We start from the raw sequence: 19285 nt of genomic DNA on the forward strand, positions 1-19285 counted from the left end.
GCACATTTTAGAGTTGTCCCCGGCACGAGGTGCACCTGTGTAATGATCCTGCTGTTTAATCATCTTCTTGATATGCCACACCTGTCAGGGATGTAAACAAATTTGTGCACAACATTTTTGAGAAATAAGCTTTATTGTGCGTATGGAACATTTCTGGGATCTTTTATTTCAGCTCATGAAACATGGGCGGTCCCCACATATTTTTGTTCAGTATAGTTCATTCTCTGTAGCATTCTACTAGGCATTTTGATACACCTTCTGACTGGCATTCTAGCAGGCATTCACTGACCTTGCAAAAAACATTCCAACAAGCATTCGAACACAATGTACTGTAACGTGCATTCTAATAACAGACATTCCATTACGCAATGTAACAGGCAGTGAAAAGAGCTTTGTAACATTTGCTGCATTCTTGCAGTGCCCCCCCCCCCCCCCCCCCCCCGAGCTCTCTGGTGTTGGAGAACATAGAAATTCACATAGCTCCTCTGGCGAGCGCCTCCGCTTCTCCCTTCTCTCCCCAAATCCAATTCTCCATCCCTCTACGAAAGATCGAGCCGTTTCGCACAAGCATTTCGCTAGGCATGCGTCCCAAATGGCACCCTATTCCCTGTGTAAAGGTGCCATTTGGGACACAGATTTTAGGAGTTTTCTTTGAAGTGCTAGAGCTGGCCCAGAGAGAGGGAGCAGGAGACATCAGTAGAGAGAGAGAGGTGGGAGGAGGAAGGCACTGAGCAACACATTTCTAAAGATATCAGACAACGTGAATAATTAAGGTTTAAGAATTCCACAGTTTATTTCTGGATGTATGTGAGAGGGTAGGGGGGCCACAGGAGGCAGCAATAGAATGCACACTTAGCAGATTGTGGAACGCATCCCGACCCTATCCTGTGTATTAAATATCTATCTGTCTTACAACCCCTTTTTTCCAGCAGGATTAAGTGCGTTTTATTTGTATCCTTATCTAAAGTCATGGCTTTTTTGAAAAAGCACATAGCTTTTGATGGCATTTAGCTGATGTGTCACAGTACAGTGGGATGTCAACATATTTTGTCATGGTAAATTGGGTCAACATACTCCGAGGGGGAAGGCGAGGGCGTGGTTTATGTTGCAAGCTTTCCCATGAGAAGTGGAGCGACAAGGCTTCAATCCTATGAACTTTTAAAGGCACATTCTTTGATATTTACAGACATGTTTGATCATTTAAATGAATGATACCCACTGTTCATGATGAATATCACTGTCTTGTCTTAAGTTGAGGAGTGGGCCTTTAAACTAGAACTGTAAACAAATGGTGGTCTGTGTGAATCTGTCTCATCACATGCAGTTAAGAAGAAAACTGGACCATGGCATAACGTCAGTGCTGAATTTGGACCAACAGAGTGTCACTTAAGCAGAGCACACTGTTGATGCTGTTATGGGATTTCATGGTGTCGGTCTCTGACATAGTCTGTGTCAGGCCAGTGCCTGCTAAGCTTCTCTCCAGAGGTCGACTCGTTTCTCTGACTGTTTTCCGCATTGACAAACATTTTGTCAGTGAATGAGGGGATGTGCAATGAAACAGTTTCACCTCATTTCCATCAGCGTGTAAAAAATGTGCAACCAGAGGGGGAAAAAAATTCTAGACCACCTTTAATCCACACAGAGAGATGCGTACAAAGCTCTCTCTCGCCCTCTATTTGGCAAATCTGACCATAACTCTATCCTCCTGATTCCTGCTTACAAGCAAAAATTTAAGCAGGAAGCACCAGTGACTCTGTCTATAAGTGGTCAGATGAAGTAGATGCTAAACTACAGGACTGTTTTTCTAGCACAGACTGGAACATGTTAAGGGATTCTTCCGATGGCATTGAGGAGTACACCACATCAGTCACTGGCTTTATCAATAAGTGCATTGAGGACGTTGTCCCCACAGTGACTGTGTGTACATACCCTAACCAGAAACCATGGATTACAGGCAACATCCGCACTGAGCTAACGACTAGAGCTGCCGTTTTCAAGGAGCCGGGACTCTAACCCGGAAGCTTATAAGAAATCCCGCTATGCCCTCCGACGAACAGGCAAAGCGTCAATATGGGACTAAGACCTATCAGACAAGCTAAACTACTTCAATGCTCGCTTCGAGGCAAATAACACTGAAACATGCATGAGAGCTCCAGCAGTTCCGGAAGAGTTTGTGATCACGCCCTCCACAGCCGATGTGAGTAAGACCTTTAAACAGTTCAACATTCACAAGGCCACAGGGCCAGACGGATTACCAGGAAATGTACTGCGAGCATGCGCTGACCGACTGGCAAGTGTCTTCACTGACATTTTCAACCTCTCCTTGTCCGAGTCTGTAATACCAACATGTTTTAAGCAGGCCACCATAGTCCCTGTGCCCAAGAACACGTCTGTAGCCATGAAATGCTTTGAAAGTCTTGTTATTGCTCACATCAACACTATTTTCCCAGAAACCCTAGTCCCACTCCAATTTGCATACCGCACCAACAGATCCACAGATGATGTAATCTCTATTGCACTCCACACTGCCCTTTCCCACCTGGACAACAGGAACACCTATGCGAGAAAGCAATTCATTGACTACAGCTCAGCGTTCAATACCGTAGTGCCCTCAAAGCTCATCACTAAGCTAAGGACCCTGGGACTAAACACCTCCTTTTGCAGCTGGATCCTGGACTTCCTGACGGGCCGCCTCCAGGTGGTGAGGGTAGGTAACAACACATCCGCCACGCTGATCCTCAACATGGGGGCCTCTCAGGGGTACGTGCTCAGCTCCTGTACTCCCTGTTCACTCATGACGGCACAGTCAGGCACGACTCCAACTCCATCATTAAGTTTGCCGATGACACAACAGTGGTAGGCCTGATCACTGACGAGACAGCCTATAGGGAGTTCAGAGACCTGACCGTGTGGTGCCAGGACAACAACCTCTCCCTCAACGTGATCAAGACAAAGCGGATGATTGTGGACTACACGAAAAGGAGGACCGAGCACGCCCCCATTCTCATCGACAGGGCTGTAGTGGAGCAGGTTGAGAGCTTCAAGTTCCTTTGGCGTCCACATCACCAACAAACTAACATGGTCCAAGCACACCAAGATAGTTGTGAAGAGGGCACGACAAAACCTAATCCCCCTAAGGAGACTGAAAAGATTTGGCATGGGTCCTCAGATCCTCAAAAGGTTTTACAGCTGCACCATTAAGAGCATCCTGGTTGCATCAAGGCACTACAGAGGGTAGTGCGTACAGACCAGTACATCACCGGTGCCAAGCTCCCTGCCATCCAGGACTTCTATCCCAGGCGGTGTCAGAGGATGGCCCTAAAAATTGTCAAAGACTCCAGCCACCCTAGTCATAGACTGCTCTCTCTGCTACCGCACGGCAAGCGGTACCGGAGCGCCAAGTCTAGTTCCAAGAGGCTTCTAAACAGCTAAGACTCCTGAACAGCTAATCAAATTGCTACCTAGACTATTTGCTACCTAGACCCCCCCCCCCCACTCCCCTATGCTGCTGCTACTCTCTGTTATTATCTATTCGTAGTCACTTTAATAACTCTACCTACATCGACACCAGTGCCCCCGCACATTGACACATTGACTCTGAACCGGTACCCCCTGTATATAGCCCCGCTATTGTTATTTACTGCTGCTCTTTAATTATTTGTTATTCTTATCTCTTACTTTTTAGGGATTTTCTTAAAACTAAATGGTTGGTTAAGGGCTTGTAAGTAAGCATTTTACTGTAGGGTCTACACCGGTTGTATTCGGCGCATGTGACAAATAAAATTTGATTTGATTTGAACTTGGCCTGGTCCCAGATCTTTGGCTGTTTAGCCAACTCCAATTGTTCTGGTTGACTATACAGAGCAAAGAGATCTGGGACCAGGCTACGTGAAACTAGTATGCCAAGAGAGACAGGGTTTTTAGAGAAGAAAGGGAGAGAGGAGGTGAAAGGAGAGATGAGACGTAGGCGAAATGAGGAAAAGAGAGGGTGATCTGGGGAAGAGAGGGATTTGAAACGAGCATTTCGCTGCACCTTTTTATACCCGCTGTAAACTGTGTACACGACGAGTAACATGTTTTTTGATCTGTCCCCCTTCCAGGCCAACCTGTGCTTTGTGGACATAGACAACCACCGCGTGGATCCACCCGAGGACCTGCCCCTCTTCCCAGACCAGCCCGAGCTCATCCTCGAGCTGAACGAGGTGCTGCTGCGTTTCGGCCTCCAGCCACATGGTGGCGCCACCACCACCAACCCCGCCCCTGCCGCTCCCCTCTGCCTCAGCAGCCTCGTCCTGGAGGACCTGATGGAAGACAGGCGCAATGGGAACCTTGGAGGGGAGGAGTTGGCCGTGCTGGAACGACTGCAGGCACTGGCCAGGAGGTGTGGAGAAGGAGGGGTGGAGGGGGGAAAGACCCTTGGACGGGCGTTCCAGGAGGAGGAGGAGGAACTGAATGCGGCCAAAATGAACGTGCAGCTGAGGGAGGTGTTCGCAGGGCGTTTTGCCGTCATTTTCGGGAGGTACGAAGAGTTTGTGATCCACAGCGCTCCCGACCTGGAGTCCTGGCTAGGCAACCGTGACGGAACGAGCAACTTTGATAAGGTAAGGGTGAAGATTGATCGACAGTCACTCACTGAAGGAATACCATAGACACGCATTACATCCATAGGCTACTCCTTCACAGTCAGTAATCATACATACATTCACAAGAAGCTCTCATTCAGGATAGAAGCAATGTTCGCCCGCTGTTACTGCTTTAACTGGTTAGTGGTATCACCAGGGCTCCTTCCTGTCGGCGCAGCCTGCCCCGCACCTGCACTTCCTGTCCTGGTTCCTGGAGACGGCCATGTTCTCATCATTCTTGGACAGCAAGGTGTTGTCTCGCTGGGCCGACCAGGAGCCGATGCAGCGTGTGTTCAACGGCCGCCTGGAGAGGGAGCACCTCTACGACACGTTCGAGGATGACCCCGGCAACCGTCGCTACAGGAAGTGCAGCGTGCTCCACAAGTCAGGTGGGTGGGTGACTGCAGGGTGTGGAAATTGGATCCAGGGGTGCTACAGTAGTACTCACATTTCCATTATTATTATTATTATTGTTATTATTGCTAACTGCATCCGGTGGGCAAGCCCCCCAGTCCTCCTATCTCTGGGTCATGTTCATTAGAAAATATTTTAAAATCTTTTGCAACAAAAAAATGAGTTCAGATAGTCCCTCACTCTTGTAGTCTGCTGGTGCCTGATGAACACGGTCCGTTTGTCCAATGCACAGAGTATATTGAGAGACAGAGATTAGGTAAAGATCCTAGAGTCGCCAAAACCCGGAATGTGACTTTCAAACCATTATACATCTCGCATTGTATGGGTTAGCGGATTCGTCTTGGCATTTTTTTCTTTCTCCTCCCTATATTCCCTCTGTTCCACTGAACGAAGAGGGAAACAAAAGAGGGAAGATTTAGACGGAGCGGCTGCGACATAGAATAAAAGATGAGTGAGGGATGGGGGGTATTTGTTCTGGTGAAATTAGAGGGGAAATTAAGTTCACTTCTGAGAGAAGACCAAATTGTAAAAAAGGGAGAGTGGAGGGTAAAAGAGGTAGAAAATGATATATGGGGGGGGGGGGGGGGGGGGAAGGGAGGTAGACTGAGAAGGGGATACTGTAGAGCGGTGGCGGATGGGGAGGGGGGGATAAGTAGCATATGATGAGAGGAGGAGGGAGAAAACAGTACATTTTTTCCTTATAATGAGAGCCCCAAAACTCTCGGCTTTGAAGTACTGCCAAGTACTCTGCCAAGCTCTCTCTCTCTTTCTGTTTCTCTCTCTCTCTCTCTCTCTCTCTCTCTCTCTCTCTCTCTCTCTCTCTTTCTGTTTCTGTTTGAATCAACAACAAGTGGGACACAATCATGAAGTGGAACGACATTTATTGGAAATTTCAAACTTTTTTAACAAAAAACTGAAAAAATCAAAAACTGAAAAATTGGGCGTGCAAAATTATTCAGCCCCCTTAAGTTAATACTTTGTAGCGCCACCTTTTGCTGCGATTACAGCTGTAAGTTGCTTGGGGTATGTCTCTATCAGTTTTGCACATCGAGAGACTGACATTCTTTCCCATTCCTCCTTGCAAAACAGCTCGAGCTCAGTGAGGTTGGATGGAGAACATTTGTGAACAGCAGTTTTCAGTTCTTTCCACAGATTCTCGATTGGATTCAGGTCTGGACTTTGACTTGGCCATTCTAACACCTGGATATGTTTATTTTTGAACCATTCCATTGTAGATTTTGCTTTATGTTTTGGATCATTGTCTTGTTGGAAGACAAATCTCCGTCCCAGTCTCAGGTCTTTTGCAGACTCCATCAGGTTTTCTTCCAGAATGGTCCTGTATTTGGCTCCATCCATCTTCCCATCAATTTTAACCATCTTCCCTGTCCCTGCTGAAGAAAAGCAGGCCCAAACCATGATGCTGCCACCACCATGTTTGACAGTGGGGATGGTGTGTTCAGCTGTGTTGCTTTTACGCCAAACATAACGTTTTGCATTGTTGCCAAAAAGTTCAATTTTCGCTTGCACAGTGCTCCTTGGGATGTTTAAAGCTTGGGAAATCTTTTTGTATCCAAATCCGGCTTTAAACTTCTTCACAACAGTATCTCGGACCTGCCTGGTGTGTTCCTTGTTCTTCATGATGTTCTCTGCGCTTTTAACGGACCTCTGAGACTATCACAGTGCAGGTGCATTTATACAGAGACTTGATTACACACAGGTGGATTGTATTTATCATCATTAGTCATTTAGGTCAACATTGGATCATTCAGAGATCCTCACTGAACTTCTGGAGAGAGTTTGCTGCACTGAAAGTAAAGGGGCTGAATAATTTAGCACGCCCAATTTTTCAGTTTTTGATTTGTTAAAAAAGTTTGAAATATCCAATAAATGTCGTTCCACTTCATGATTGTGTCCCACTTGTTGTTGATTCTTCACAAAAAAATACAGTTTTATATCTTTATGTTTGAAGCCTGAAATGTGGCAAAAGGTCGCAAAGTTCAAGGGGGCCGAATACTTTCGCAAGGCACTGTATATTCATATTATTTTACTGCCCTAGCCTGGTTACACATCTACCATAGTTTCTGGAAATGACCGAGTGGAAGGATAATTCCAGAGACAGCACAGTACGGTTTGGGTCAGCACTATAATGTGAAAAGGTTCATTGGCACTGCCTCTCCTACAGCATTCTCCAGTAGGCCCCACTCACATCGCCCACCTCTATTTTGCTCTGATCCCTAGCCCAGGCCATGGAACGCAGGCTGCTGAAGGTTGACCACACGGCCATCCACCCCCACCTGTTGGACATGAGGATCGGCCAGGGTCGACACCAACAGGGCTGCTTCCCCAGGCTGCAGGCTGATGTACTGGCACAGGGACATAACACCAATAAGTAAGTGACATACACCCATATAAACACACTGACACACACACACACAAGAATGACCTACACACACACACATGCACACAAGAATGACCTAAACACACACGCACACAAATCACCTGCATGCACACAAACACACAATGTACATTGAGTCTGATGCAGTTGCCCCTGTGTGCAGGTGGTCAAGCCGTAACACTCGCAGGAGCGACATTAAGAGACCAGTGACCAATGATACGACATCAGGACTGGGCAATGACCAGAGAGAGGTAAACACCTGCTTTACCTATGGCCCTGTCCAAAATCAACCACTAGCCCTTTCCCTTAACTGGTGTAAGCAATATGGTGATGCCTTCACATTTCTTTGCATGAAAAAAGTGGAAAAAATGAAATGAGCCAGGTAGTCCCTTTCTGTTTTAGTCCGATCTACAAACCCAGGATGGGTAGGGGCTAGGAAAGGAGTTATTGGTTGTTTTCAGAATTAACATTATTTTTGTGTCTGATTGGCTCGTGCTCTCTGGGTTTATCCGTTAGAAGTATTCCCCGGGGAGGAGGAGCCTACACCAGTCCAAGCTTCTTGACCCCTCCCCCTCAGCTGTCACTCAAATCCAGCGGGGGTTCGTGGAGGGGCTCCTGAGTGAATGTCGCCTGAAGGTAAGGGGTCTCCTGACCCACCACAGCAGGGGCACATCATCTTTCAGTTGGGCATCGACTCTAGACAATCACACAGCACATTAGAGGTGGATATACAGAGTGATTGTCCAAAATGGAACCATATTCCCTATATTGTTCTCCACTTTTGGAGAAATGCAGTGTGAGTGTGCAGTGCATCTGTAGCTGAAAAATTTAAGTTTTGTGACCTCTGATTCTTGAAATGATAACATAAATCAAGACTACATTCAATGAGGGCCAAGTCCTCCTAACTTGAGTTGCGGGTGCTTAATTCTGACCCTTGCATGAATCATGTATTGACATGTGTCCAAATTCTCCACACTTCTCCTAAAGTGTGCCCCGTCATGGACCTAAAATCCTTAAATCAAGTCCACACTTCGGTAGAAGGGTGTAGAATTGGGACGCAGGCTAAGAGTAAGAAGTCAGGATTTAGGCCCGATTTAGTGTTTGTTGTGTGTCTCTGTGTGGTGCAGACCAGGCGTATGTTGATGGAGAGGATGGGGAAGGAGAGTGTGGAGCTGGGTCAGGGTGAGGCCAGCATCACAGGCCTGCAGGAGAACACACTGATCCACAGCCTCTGTGACCTGCTGGAGAGGACCTGGGGCCACGGGCTGCTGCTCAAACAGGTTCGTAACAAACATACACAAACACACGTTCAAACTTACTGTAATCACACACTGCTGTTTTGCCGTGGTTGAGTGTGTGATTGAGTGTTTGTACCGTCCAGGGAAGGTCGGCTCTGTGGTCCCACCTGCTCCACTGCCAGGCCAATGGAGAGAAGATGGAGCCACCATCACCTGCCGAGTCTCCAGGTCAGAGCAGATACCTTCTAGCCTGTTTGTGCTGCCAATGACAATGATCATTGGAATTTAATATACAGCACAAACAGATCTGGGACCAGGCTAGACACATACAAGGAATGTAGTATAGTAATCTATCTAATCATGCCTCAATCATTCTATATTCTGGTCTGCTAGCATCACCTGTCATTAACAAGATAATAGTTTGTCTGTTAGGTGTACTCTGTCAAGTCTGATCACATCTGCCAATCACTCTCTCTTCCTGGTTACAGTGTCCAATGGGCTGGACAGCATGAGGCTAGAGGAGGGGCTTGCACCCCCGGGCTCCTTTGTACAGGATATGAGGTAATAAAGCGCAACATAACCCAAATGGACAGTGCAACACAACCCAAAACAGTGCTATCTTTGAAAACCGTTGAATTTCTGATAGCGTTTTTAAACATGTTTGTTTTAGGTTTGTCCAGACAATGAGTGAGGGTCTCAGTGAGGTGGGTCGGGCGCGGGCCTGGATCCATCTTTCCCTGGAGAAGAAAGTGCTCTCGCAACACCTCAAACTGCTGCTGGCCAACCAGAACCTAATCAGGTATACACACATATCACATATACCCTCTTCACACTACTGACCGCCATCATTCCTGTTCCTACGAACTTCGTGCTACAATGACTACCGCCCTGTAGCACTCACTTCTGTAATCATGAAGTGCTTTGAAAGTTATGGCACACTATCAACTCCGCCATCCCAGCCCCCTCTAGACCCACTCCAATTTGAATACCGCCCCAACAGATCCATAGACGATGCAATCGCAATTGACCTCCACACTGCCCTCACCCACCTAGATAAGAGGAATAGCTACGTGAGAAATGCTGTTCAGTGACTAAAGCTCAGCATTCAACACCATTGTCCCCTTTAAGCTCGTCACCAAGCTTGGGTCTGAACACCTCCCTCTGCAAATGGATCCTGGATTTCCTGACGGGCCGACCCCAGGTGGTGAGGGTAGGCAACATCACATCTGCCACCCTTAACACGGGGGCCCCACAGGGGTGTGTGCTTCGTACCCCACCTGTACTTCCTGTTCTATCCACGACTGTGTGGCCACGCACGACTCCAGCACCATCAAGTTCGCTGACGACACGACGTTGGCTGGCCTGATCACCGGCGACGATGAGACAGCATACAGGGAGGATGTCAGAGACCTGGCAGTGTGGTGCCGGAGCAACAACCTGTCCCTCAACGTCAGCAGGACCAAGGAGATGATCGTGGACTACAGGAAACGGGGGGGCCGAGCATGCCCCCATCCATATCGACAGGGTGGCAGTGGAGCAGGTAGACAGCTTCAAGTTACTCAGTGTCCAAACCACTGGTCCAAACACACACGCACGCACGGTCGTGAAGAAGACGCGACAGTATCTCTTCCCCCTCAGGAGGTTGAAAAAGTTTGGCAGGGGTCCTCAAATCCCCTACAGCTGTAGCACTGAGAGCATATCGACTAGGTGCATCACTGCTTGGTATGGCAATAGCACCGCCTTCGACCGCATGGCGCTACAGAGGGTTGTGAGGAAAGCCTAGTACATCACTGGGGCTGAGCTACCTGCCAACCATGACCTGTATATTAAGCGGTCTGAATAGAAGGCCCGGAAAATCGTTCAAGACTCCAGCCACCCAAGCCATAGACTGTTTTCTCTGCTGCCGCACGGCATGAGGTCCAGGTGCATCAAGTCTGACACCAACGGGCTCTTGAACAGCTTCTATCCCCAAGCAATACGACTGATAAATAGCTAACAAAATAGCTACACAGACGGTCTGCGTTAACCTTGTATCTTTATTGACCCTTTATTTGTGCACTGTCTCTATGCACACTCACAGGGCCCTATACACACTCACTCCAACACACACACGCAATCCCTCACTCCATCATTTTCCCACTCACACAGAATACGCACACACATTTATGCTGACTCTACACACCCACACAGCCACTCACATACAAGCTGCTGCTACCGTTTATCATATATCCTGATGCCTCGTCACCTTACCCCTCCACATATCTACCTCCATCACTCCAGTAGTCCTGCACATTGTAAATATTGTATTGGAACTGACTTAATAATTGTTTTCCTGTATATAGTATGCTTACTTACTTACTTTATTGCGCATTTTTTATTAAATTGTTATTGATTAGTGCATTGTTGCGTTTTGAGTTTGCAAGAAAGGCATTTCACTGTAGTTGTGCATGTGCCATTAAAACTTGAAACTTGAGCTGAGCAGAGCTGAGCCACTCAGAAGTCAGTGGTGGTCAAATGAAGTTATACCGAAGACATCCTTACTCGCAAAGTCAGAATTGTTTACAATGAAAATGCCATATGGAAACAATTGATCATAAAACAGTTTGGGAAGCCGCACTGAGCTGGCTTGGTTGCACCTCCACGATAGTTGCTAGGACCGTGCTGGAAAGGACCATGTGAAAAAGAAAATATTTGAGCCTCCACGTTTCGGGTCGTCACCATGACGTGAAAAGGGCAATGACAGATGAATCTTCAGACGTATGCTTCGTTTCCTTCACTCTGTGAGGTGTGTGTGTGTGTGTTCACTTTTCGGTCCCCTCCCTACAGGCAGCTGTACAAGCCCCACGCGTTCCTACTGTGTGAGGAGGAGAGGGAGCAGTTCCTGTTCCACCTGCTGTCCCTCAACACTGTGGACTACCTCTGCTTCACACACACATTCATCTCCATCAGTAAGTGTAGCAGGGCTGTGTTCAATGAGAAGCGTTCCTTTTTAGCTTTCTGCTAAATGTGTTCATTTGTTGCGGGTCCTAATGAACACGTCCCAGCTTCCAAGATACTGAAACCAGAAACGTTCCTGGAACATATCGGGAGGGGGGGGGTGTTCTCGTTGGGTTCCTTGTTCCTATTTGGTTGTATGACAACAGTATGAGACTGTTTTCCTAATGTTATTAGAGCGTTACAGTTATTAGATTGATTTTGCAGAAACATTACTTTCATATCATAAGTCAACATCTACCTGCAGTTCTGAAAACAGTTCTTAAGACAGTCCCTGAAACGTTTTAAGAAGGAATGTTTTTAGAACACTGGCATCTTGGATAGTGGAACGTTACCACTAGCGTACTAGGGAACCAAACATTGTTAGCTGGTTTAAACTAGAGCAGGGATCATCAACTAGATTCAGCCGCGGGCCGATTAATTTTTTATTTTTTTATTGTCTTGAGTAAATGAAGGGGCCATGAACTTAATTAAAAATAATGTGTAGACTGCAAATTGACCGCGAGAAGCCAAAACAGACATTATGTTTGAGTAAAATATAATCCTTTCAGACCTTGTTTACATTTGTATACGATCCCATCTCTATTATGCGTGAGAATACTTGGGAACAGATTTCTTAAATTAAAATCACTTTTTTATGTCCAATTTGGGGGGGGGGGGGGGGGGGCAAATAAAACCACCCGCGGGACAAATTCTGTGAGGTTGGAGAACCCTGAACTAGAGGTAAGGCATCTAACATTGCACTGAAATGTGTTCACCGCCTTGCAGTGATAAGAGCATCTGCTAAATGACCAAAATGTAAAAGTCCTTGTCTCTTGTGTCCCTTCAGACATTCCATACCGTGTTGTCATAATGCCCATGAAGAAGCTGAGTATTGCCATGACACTGTCCAACCCCTGGGTGTGTGTGTCTGGAGAGCTGGGTGACTCTGGGGTCAGGCAGATCCCCAAGAACACACAGGAGATCGTCTTCCAGGTGAGATGCTCCGTTCCTCTGGGCTGGGTGGCGTGGATGGAAGCTACTGGTTTGGGAATTCTCCATCAAACACACATGTGCAAACACATGCATGTACACACACACACACACACACACACACACACACACACACACACACACACACACACACACACACACACACACACACACACACACACACACACACACACACACACCTACATGTACATGTACACACGTTCTCACAAATCACTGTCTCACACACACACACACACAGTTCTCACTTTGGTCTCTCTGTCTCTGTGTCAGTGCCAGAACCTGGGCAGGCTGAGCACCCTGCAGTTGGGGCAGGAGAACTCTGGCCTACTGGCTAAGTGTCTGGTGGACTGTGTGATTGTGCACAACGAGATCACTGGACACACCTACAGGTAACGCACACATACTGTATGGACACACTGTTTTGGCTGCGTGTCAAACCTGCATTGAACTCCACATCTTTTGGACCACGTTAGTCGGAAAAGTGTTGCTCTAATTTCTGCACTCACCTAGGTCATGTTCATTAGGGCACGCAACGGAAAACGTTTGAAAACGTTCTGCAACAGGAAAATGTGTGTTTATTATTAGACAAGTTCAGGTTGTCCCTCCCTTTTTGTTTGGTGCCCAATGAATGTGACTCTCCTTCAAAATTCTGAATTGCCAGATCCCAAATGACTTCTCGCTTGCCCTATTTCACATCTATCGTCTGACCCCATTATCTATCTACATCCACGCTCTCCTCCCAGGTTCCCATGTGGCCGCTGGCTGGGGAAGGGTGTGGGTGACGGCAGCCTGGAGAGGGTGCTGATTGGTCAGCTGGTGTCTCCCAGAGGAGAGGAGGAGTCTGGGAGGTGGACGGGGACACCCCCGGAGCAGGGTTCACCCCCTCAGAGTGGACACATGGTGTCACTGGGGCGCAGCAACAGTAACAACAGTATGTATGGGGGACAGACACACACACCTGTAATTAAAACGACAGTCAAAAACAGATATTTCACTTTTTATAGAAACAGTCACCATAATAATTTATTTCTATTGTCATGAGTAAAATGTGCAAAACATTTTTTTTTTAAGTCACTCATTGCTATACCTTACTTTTAATGCTCTCCTTATATCCTCCATGCCATTGTCCATCTTCACGTCTCTTCCTCCTCTCAATCCCTCCATCTCTTCTCTATGATCCTCGCTCTCCCTCTCTCCTTCATTCAGGACTGTCTTCTGTCCAGGTGCAGGAGGAAATGAGGGAGGCAGTAAACAACCTCGTCAAGCACTTCCACAAAGCAGAGCAGGAGGTATGGGTTGGTGTGTGTACGTGTGTAGGTGTGCGTGTGTGAGAGAGAGAGAGATTCCAAAAACAGAAATAGAGAGAGAGCACAGCAGAGAGGTCTAATCTCTGATGAGAAGAGTGTGTGTGTGTGTGTGCTGGTCTGCGCAGGCCGATGTGTGTGCACTAGGCTTGGGGAATTTAGAAGTACCACCTATAGTATGATTTTCAATACCGTACTCTGTGGTGGAATCTCTACCTTTTAACTAATAACGAGGAGAGGCAAAGTCAATAATCAATCAAGGTATTACTTTTATTAAAAACTATCGTAAGATGGCTGGTCGCACCACCCACGCAGGTGAGATGGAGTGAGAGCCTGCACACAAAGAGCACGGAAGCTTTCTATAGTCGAGCTATCTCATGCAAACACCTGCAAAAACACGTGACCCGATCTATGTGTGTGTGGGGGAGACAACTGGGGGAAAAGGTTGCCTCGGTCTGTCGCAACTGAGTGAGGACAATGGGGGCCAAAGTGACAGGAAGTCACTCCAGACATACTTCCTCTAACAGCAGCTCAACGGTTCCCCCAAGTTGGGAAAGCAAGCGCCTTTGACTCTCGGCCCAAATGACGTATGTCCTACCGCTAAACACGCACAAAACATGAACCTTTCGCCCAGAAACAGGCTCCAAACAGAACAACAGCTCTATCACTGGTGTGTAGAATATAACACTTCACTCTATCTCCAGTTAGGTTGAGAGGAAGCAGTTAGTTTCTGTCATTCTTGGCTGAGCGCCCAGACATCACGGGGTCCTTCTACACACACACACACACACACACAACACAATCAGAACAGGCCTCTATTAATGCGCACTTTTCTACCTTGTATGAGTTTGTTAAAGAAACATTCTCAAGCCCAATGCCTAGGCTTAAAGGATATTTTCGTACACAAGCATTAGTAAGGTTTAACAGAAAATGCCCTTGCAACTCCCCTTCCTCCCTCCAAATAAACGGCTATGTGCCAGTCTGAAACCCCCTGGATTAGTGGAGGCTGGTGGGAAGAGCTATAGGAGGACGGGCTCATTGTAATGTCTGGAATAGAATCATCTTTTTGGCCTTCCTGTGAGTGCTGTAGGTCTCCTGGAAGGCAGGTAGTTTGCCCCCTGATGCGTTTTGCAGACCGCACTACCCTCTGGAGAGCCTTGCGGTTGTGGGCGGAGCAATTGCCATACCAGGCGGTGATACAGCCCGACAAGACGCTCTCGATTGTGCAGCTGTAACAGTTTGTGAGTGTTTTAGGTGACAAGCCAAATTCCTTCAGCCTCCTGAAGAGGTGACAGCGCCTTCTTCACCACGTTGTCTGTGTGGGTGGACCATTTCAGTTTGTCCGTGATGTGTATGCTGAGGAACTTAACTTTCCACCTTCTCCACTACTGTCCCGTCGATGTGGATGGGGGGGTGCTCCCTCTGCTGTTTTCTGAAGTCCACGATCATCTCCTTTGTTTTGTTGACGTTGAGTGAGAGGTTATTTTCCTGACACCACACTCTGAGGGCCCTCACCTCCTCCCTGTAGGCTGTCTCGTCGTTGTTGGTAATCAAGCCTACCACTGTAGTGTCGTCTGCAAACTTGCTGATTGAGTTGGAGGCATGCATGGCCACACAGGCATAGTTGAACAGGGAGTACAGGAGGGGGCTGTGAATTCACCCTTGTGGGAACCCAGTGTGGAGGATCAGTGGGGTGGAGATGTTGTTCCCTACCCTCACCACCTGGGGGGCGGCCCGTCAGAAAGTCCAGGACCCAGTTGCATAGGGCAGGGTCGAGACCCAGGGTCTCAAGCTTAATGACGAGTTTGGAGGTTACTATGGTGTTAAATGCTGAGCTGTAGTCAATGAACAGCATTCTTACATAGGTATTCCTCTTTTCCAGATGGGTTAGGGCAGTGTGATGGCAATTGTGTCGTCTGTGGACCTATTGGGGTGGTAAGCAAATTGGAGTGGGTCTAGGGTATTAGATAGGGTAGAGGTGATATGATCCTTGACTAGTCCCTCAAAGAACTTCATGATGACAGAAGTGAGTGCTACAGGACGATAGTCATTTAGTTTCAGTTACCTTAGCTTTCTTGGGAACAGGAACAATGGTGGCCATCTTGAAGCATGTGGGAACAGCAGACAGGGATAAGGATTGCCTTGCGAGGGTTAACACATTTAAATGTTTTACTCACGTTGGCCACGGTGAAGGAGAGCTCACAGGCTTTGGTAGCGGGCTGTGTCAGTGGCACTGTATAGTCCTTAAAGCGAGCAAAGAACTTGTTTAATTTGTCTGGGAGCAAGATGTCGATGTCTGCGACGGGGCTGGTTTTCTTTTTGTAATCCGTGATTGACTGTAGACCCTGCCACATACGTCTCGTGTTTCAGCCATTGAATTGCGACTCTACTTTGTCTCTATACTGACGCTTTGCTTGTATGATTGCCTTACGGAGGGAATAGCTACACTGTTTGTATTCGGTCATGTTTCCAGTCGCCTTGCCATGATTAAAAGTGGTGGTTCGCGCTTTCAGTTTTGCTGACGAATGCTGCCATCAATCCATGGTTTCTGGTTAGAGAAGGTTTTAATAGTCACTGTCTACAACATCATTGATGCACTTGCTAATAAACTTGCTCACAGAGTCAGTGTATACGTCAATGTTGTTGTCTGAGGCAACCCGGAACATAATTAAGTCCACGTGATTGAAGCAGTCTTGAAGCGTTGAATCTGATTGGTCAGACCAGCGTTGGATAGACATGAGCATGGGCGTTTCCTGTTTTAGTTTCTGTCTATAAGCTGGGAGCAACAAAATGGAGTCATGGTCAGATTTGTCGAAGGGAGGGTGGGGAGGGCTTTGTATGCATCGCGGACGTTAGAGTAGCAATGGTCCAGAATGCTACCAGCGTGTGTCGCGCATTTGATATGCTGATAGAATTTAGGAAGCCTTGTTCTCAGATTAGCTTTGTTAAAATCCCCAGCTACAATAAATGCAGCCTCAGGATATTTGATTTTTAGTTTACATAGAGTCCAGTAAAGTTATTTCAGCAGGGTCGTCGAGGTGTCTGCCTGGTAGATAATTTGGTCGGCATTTGATTGCAAGGAATTCTAGGTTAGGTGAACAAAGGGACTTGAGTTCCTGTATGTTGTTATGATTACACCATGAGTCGTTAATCATAAGGCATACACCCCCGCCCTTCTTCTTACCAGAGAGATTTTTGTTTCTGTAGCGTTAAGATTTTCCTTCACTTGGAACTAAGGAACTAAGGGGCCTAGCCGGAACTATGAAAAATCGCCCCAGACTATTATTCCTCCTCCACCAAACTTTACAGTTGGCACTATGCATTGGGGCAGGTAGCGTTCTCCTGGCTTCCGCATACCCAGAATCATCTGTCGGACTGCCAGATGGTGAAGTGTGATTCATCCCTCCAGAGAACACGTTTCCACTGTTAGAGTCCAATGGCGGCGAGCTTTACACCACTCCAGCCGACACTTGGCATTGCGCATGGTGATCTTAGGCTTGTGTGGAGCTGCTCAGCCATGGAAACCAATTTCATGAAGATCCTGACAAACAGTTATTGTGCTGACGGTCCCTCCAGAGACAGTTTGGAACTCTGTAGTGAGTGTTGCAACCGAGGACAGACAATGTTTATGCACTACAAAATGGTATATCATAACCTGCAGTTTTGGAACAATGGGAAAGTAGTTCTGCTTTGAAAGTTGATTAATTTGAAACTCCACTTTTGAGAAAATGGCACTTGAATATTTTGGTATACCTACTGGAGAGCTCTCCTTTGTCAGGTAGTGTAGTGTAAGGTAGTGTAGTTAACAACCAAAGATTTCAAGACTGAAAGTAGTAGCCTACAATAACGAATAACTCCAGGTAAAAATACACTTTATCCAGTCCTTGGCCTATATCCTAATCTGACTTTGTACATTTGCATAGTAGCGATATCAAAAATAGAAAGTGTCCAGATAAAAAACATTTGATCATTATTAGATGACGCTTACCCAGACACACTTGTCTAAATTGATGGGTCATGTGAAAGAAATGCTATAACCACCCCCCAGCCACATCTACCTAAGAAGATGGGTCACTTTTGTCTAGACATTTACACATGTTCATGAAATACAATAGATGGCCGTAATCAACCCCAGACACACCTGGCTAACATGGGTCATGTAATCATCTGGTGAAGAGTCTTTTTTGTTTAGACATGTAGCTAGCTAGCTAAAGAAGGAACCATAATCCCAACCCATACTACAAGCAATACAAACTGATTTTCATAGCTAGCCACTGTGCATGAAATGCTGTAGTATGAATCTGCAGGTACCTAAAGCTAACCAACTACGTTCAATGTTAAGTAGCTAGCTAACATTAGGATATAACTAGCAATGCATATTGATTTTGAGATACTAATAATATTATTACACAGATCATACATGTAACGCTAGCTAGCGAACCAGCAAGCTAACATTCCCTAGCTAGCTAACAGTACGCTTTAACTTGCAATGAAAACGACTTTGGCAAAATTAGAAACGTATAATAACTGAAAATGTAGCTAGACTCTTACCCGTATACATGGATGATCGCTTTACGGCAGACTGGAACCCCTGTTACTAAGTAAGGCATTCTGTGTCGTGTCCGTTTTTGTTTGTACAGCTTGTTTGGCCCGCGTTGTGTCAAATCACTCCAGTTCACACTGATCGTGTGCAGAAAGTAGTCCATCACAACTTTTCCCCACTGATCTTTGTCGATAGCGCCTGCTAAATTCAGGGCAGCAATGTTGTTGAGTGTAGTAGCAACACTTTTGTAGTTCTCCATGGCTAATGTTAGACCTTTAAAAAAATGCCACATGTAGTATCTACACATACTGAGCAGCTCATGTTATAGACAGAAGCATGCTACATGGCAGACCATTCCGAACTCATCTCTTGGCATGTCCAGCCTATCCATTATCTCAGCCAATCGTGGCTAGAGGGAAAGTTCCTTTCTTTTTCTGTGGCTAAACCAACTAGGCTTGTAATTTAACAATTGTATCAGTATTTACAGATGGCATACAAGTCTGTTATTAAGGCACATGAAAGTTCACATGTTCCAAAAGGCATTTCTGCCAAAGAACACATTGAGTTCAATTTCAAAGGCCTCTCCTGTGAAGTAGTGACGTGTGACATACACCTAGCTTCCTGAAACGGGTCACATTTGTGCTTGACTAGAGAGCATTTAAGTCTGGCAAAGACTATATATATATTTTATTTCTATTGCATAGAGCAGTTTTTACATGGCTAAAGGATAAAGATAACCATATTTATTGTCTTCAGGAAACTAATTGAATATCTTCCCGAAG

The 19285-nt window shown here is 46.5% G+C and overlaps 1 protein-coding gene and 1 long non-coding RNA gene across 3 annotated transcripts in view; one reads left to right on the plus strand and one right to left on the minus strand.

The window, feature by feature from the left end:
- Window positions 1-19285, plus strand: part of LOC110492265 (DENN domain-containing protein 5B) — a 56157-nt gene that overhangs the window by 20041 nt on the left and 16831 nt on the right. The window contains exons 5-18 of one of the 2 annotated variants that reach the window (XM_036951202.2): window positions 4101-4601; window positions 4780-5011; window positions 7275-7425; window positions 7595-7682; window positions 7948-8067; window positions 8559-8711; window positions 8813-8897; window positions 9158-9230; window positions 9340-9468; window positions 11496-11617; window positions 12493-12638; window positions 12927-13045; window positions 13400-13587; window positions 13863-13945. In XM_036951202.2, coding sequence (XP_036807097.2) covers window positions 4101-4601; window positions 4780-5011; window positions 7275-7425; window positions 7595-7682; window positions 7948-8067; window positions 8559-8711; window positions 8813-8897; window positions 9158-9230; window positions 9340-9468; window positions 11496-11617; window positions 12493-12638; window positions 12927-13045; window positions 13400-13587; window positions 13863-13945 — 2190 coding nt within the window. The remainder of the gene's footprint in view (window positions 1-4100; window positions 4602-4779; window positions 5012-7274; window positions 7426-7594; window positions 7683-7947; window positions 8068-8558; window positions 8712-8812; window positions 8898-9157; window positions 9231-9339; window positions 9469-11495; window positions 11618-12492; window positions 12639-12926; window positions 13046-13399; window positions 13588-13862; window positions 13946-19285) is intronic. The other variant, XM_090203121.1, reaches the window with a different exon arrangement.
- On the minus strand, window positions 13209-18635 carry LOC149985159 (uncharacterized). The gene is made up of 3 exons (XR_016487383.1): window positions 18512-18635; window positions 13749-13871; window positions 13209-13614 (listed from the first exon to the last, which is right to left on the minus strand). It is a non-coding gene; the product is annotated as an uncharacterized LOC149985159 (long non-coding RNA).

Source organism: Oncorhynchus mykiss, chromosome 2 (assembly GCF_057628025.1).
Source record: "Oncorhynchus mykiss isolate SJ-2025 chromosome 2, ASM5762802v1, whole genome shotgun sequence".
Classification (NCBI taxonomy): Eukaryota; Metazoa; Chordata; class Actinopteri; order Salmoniformes; family Salmonidae; genus Oncorhynchus; species Oncorhynchus mykiss.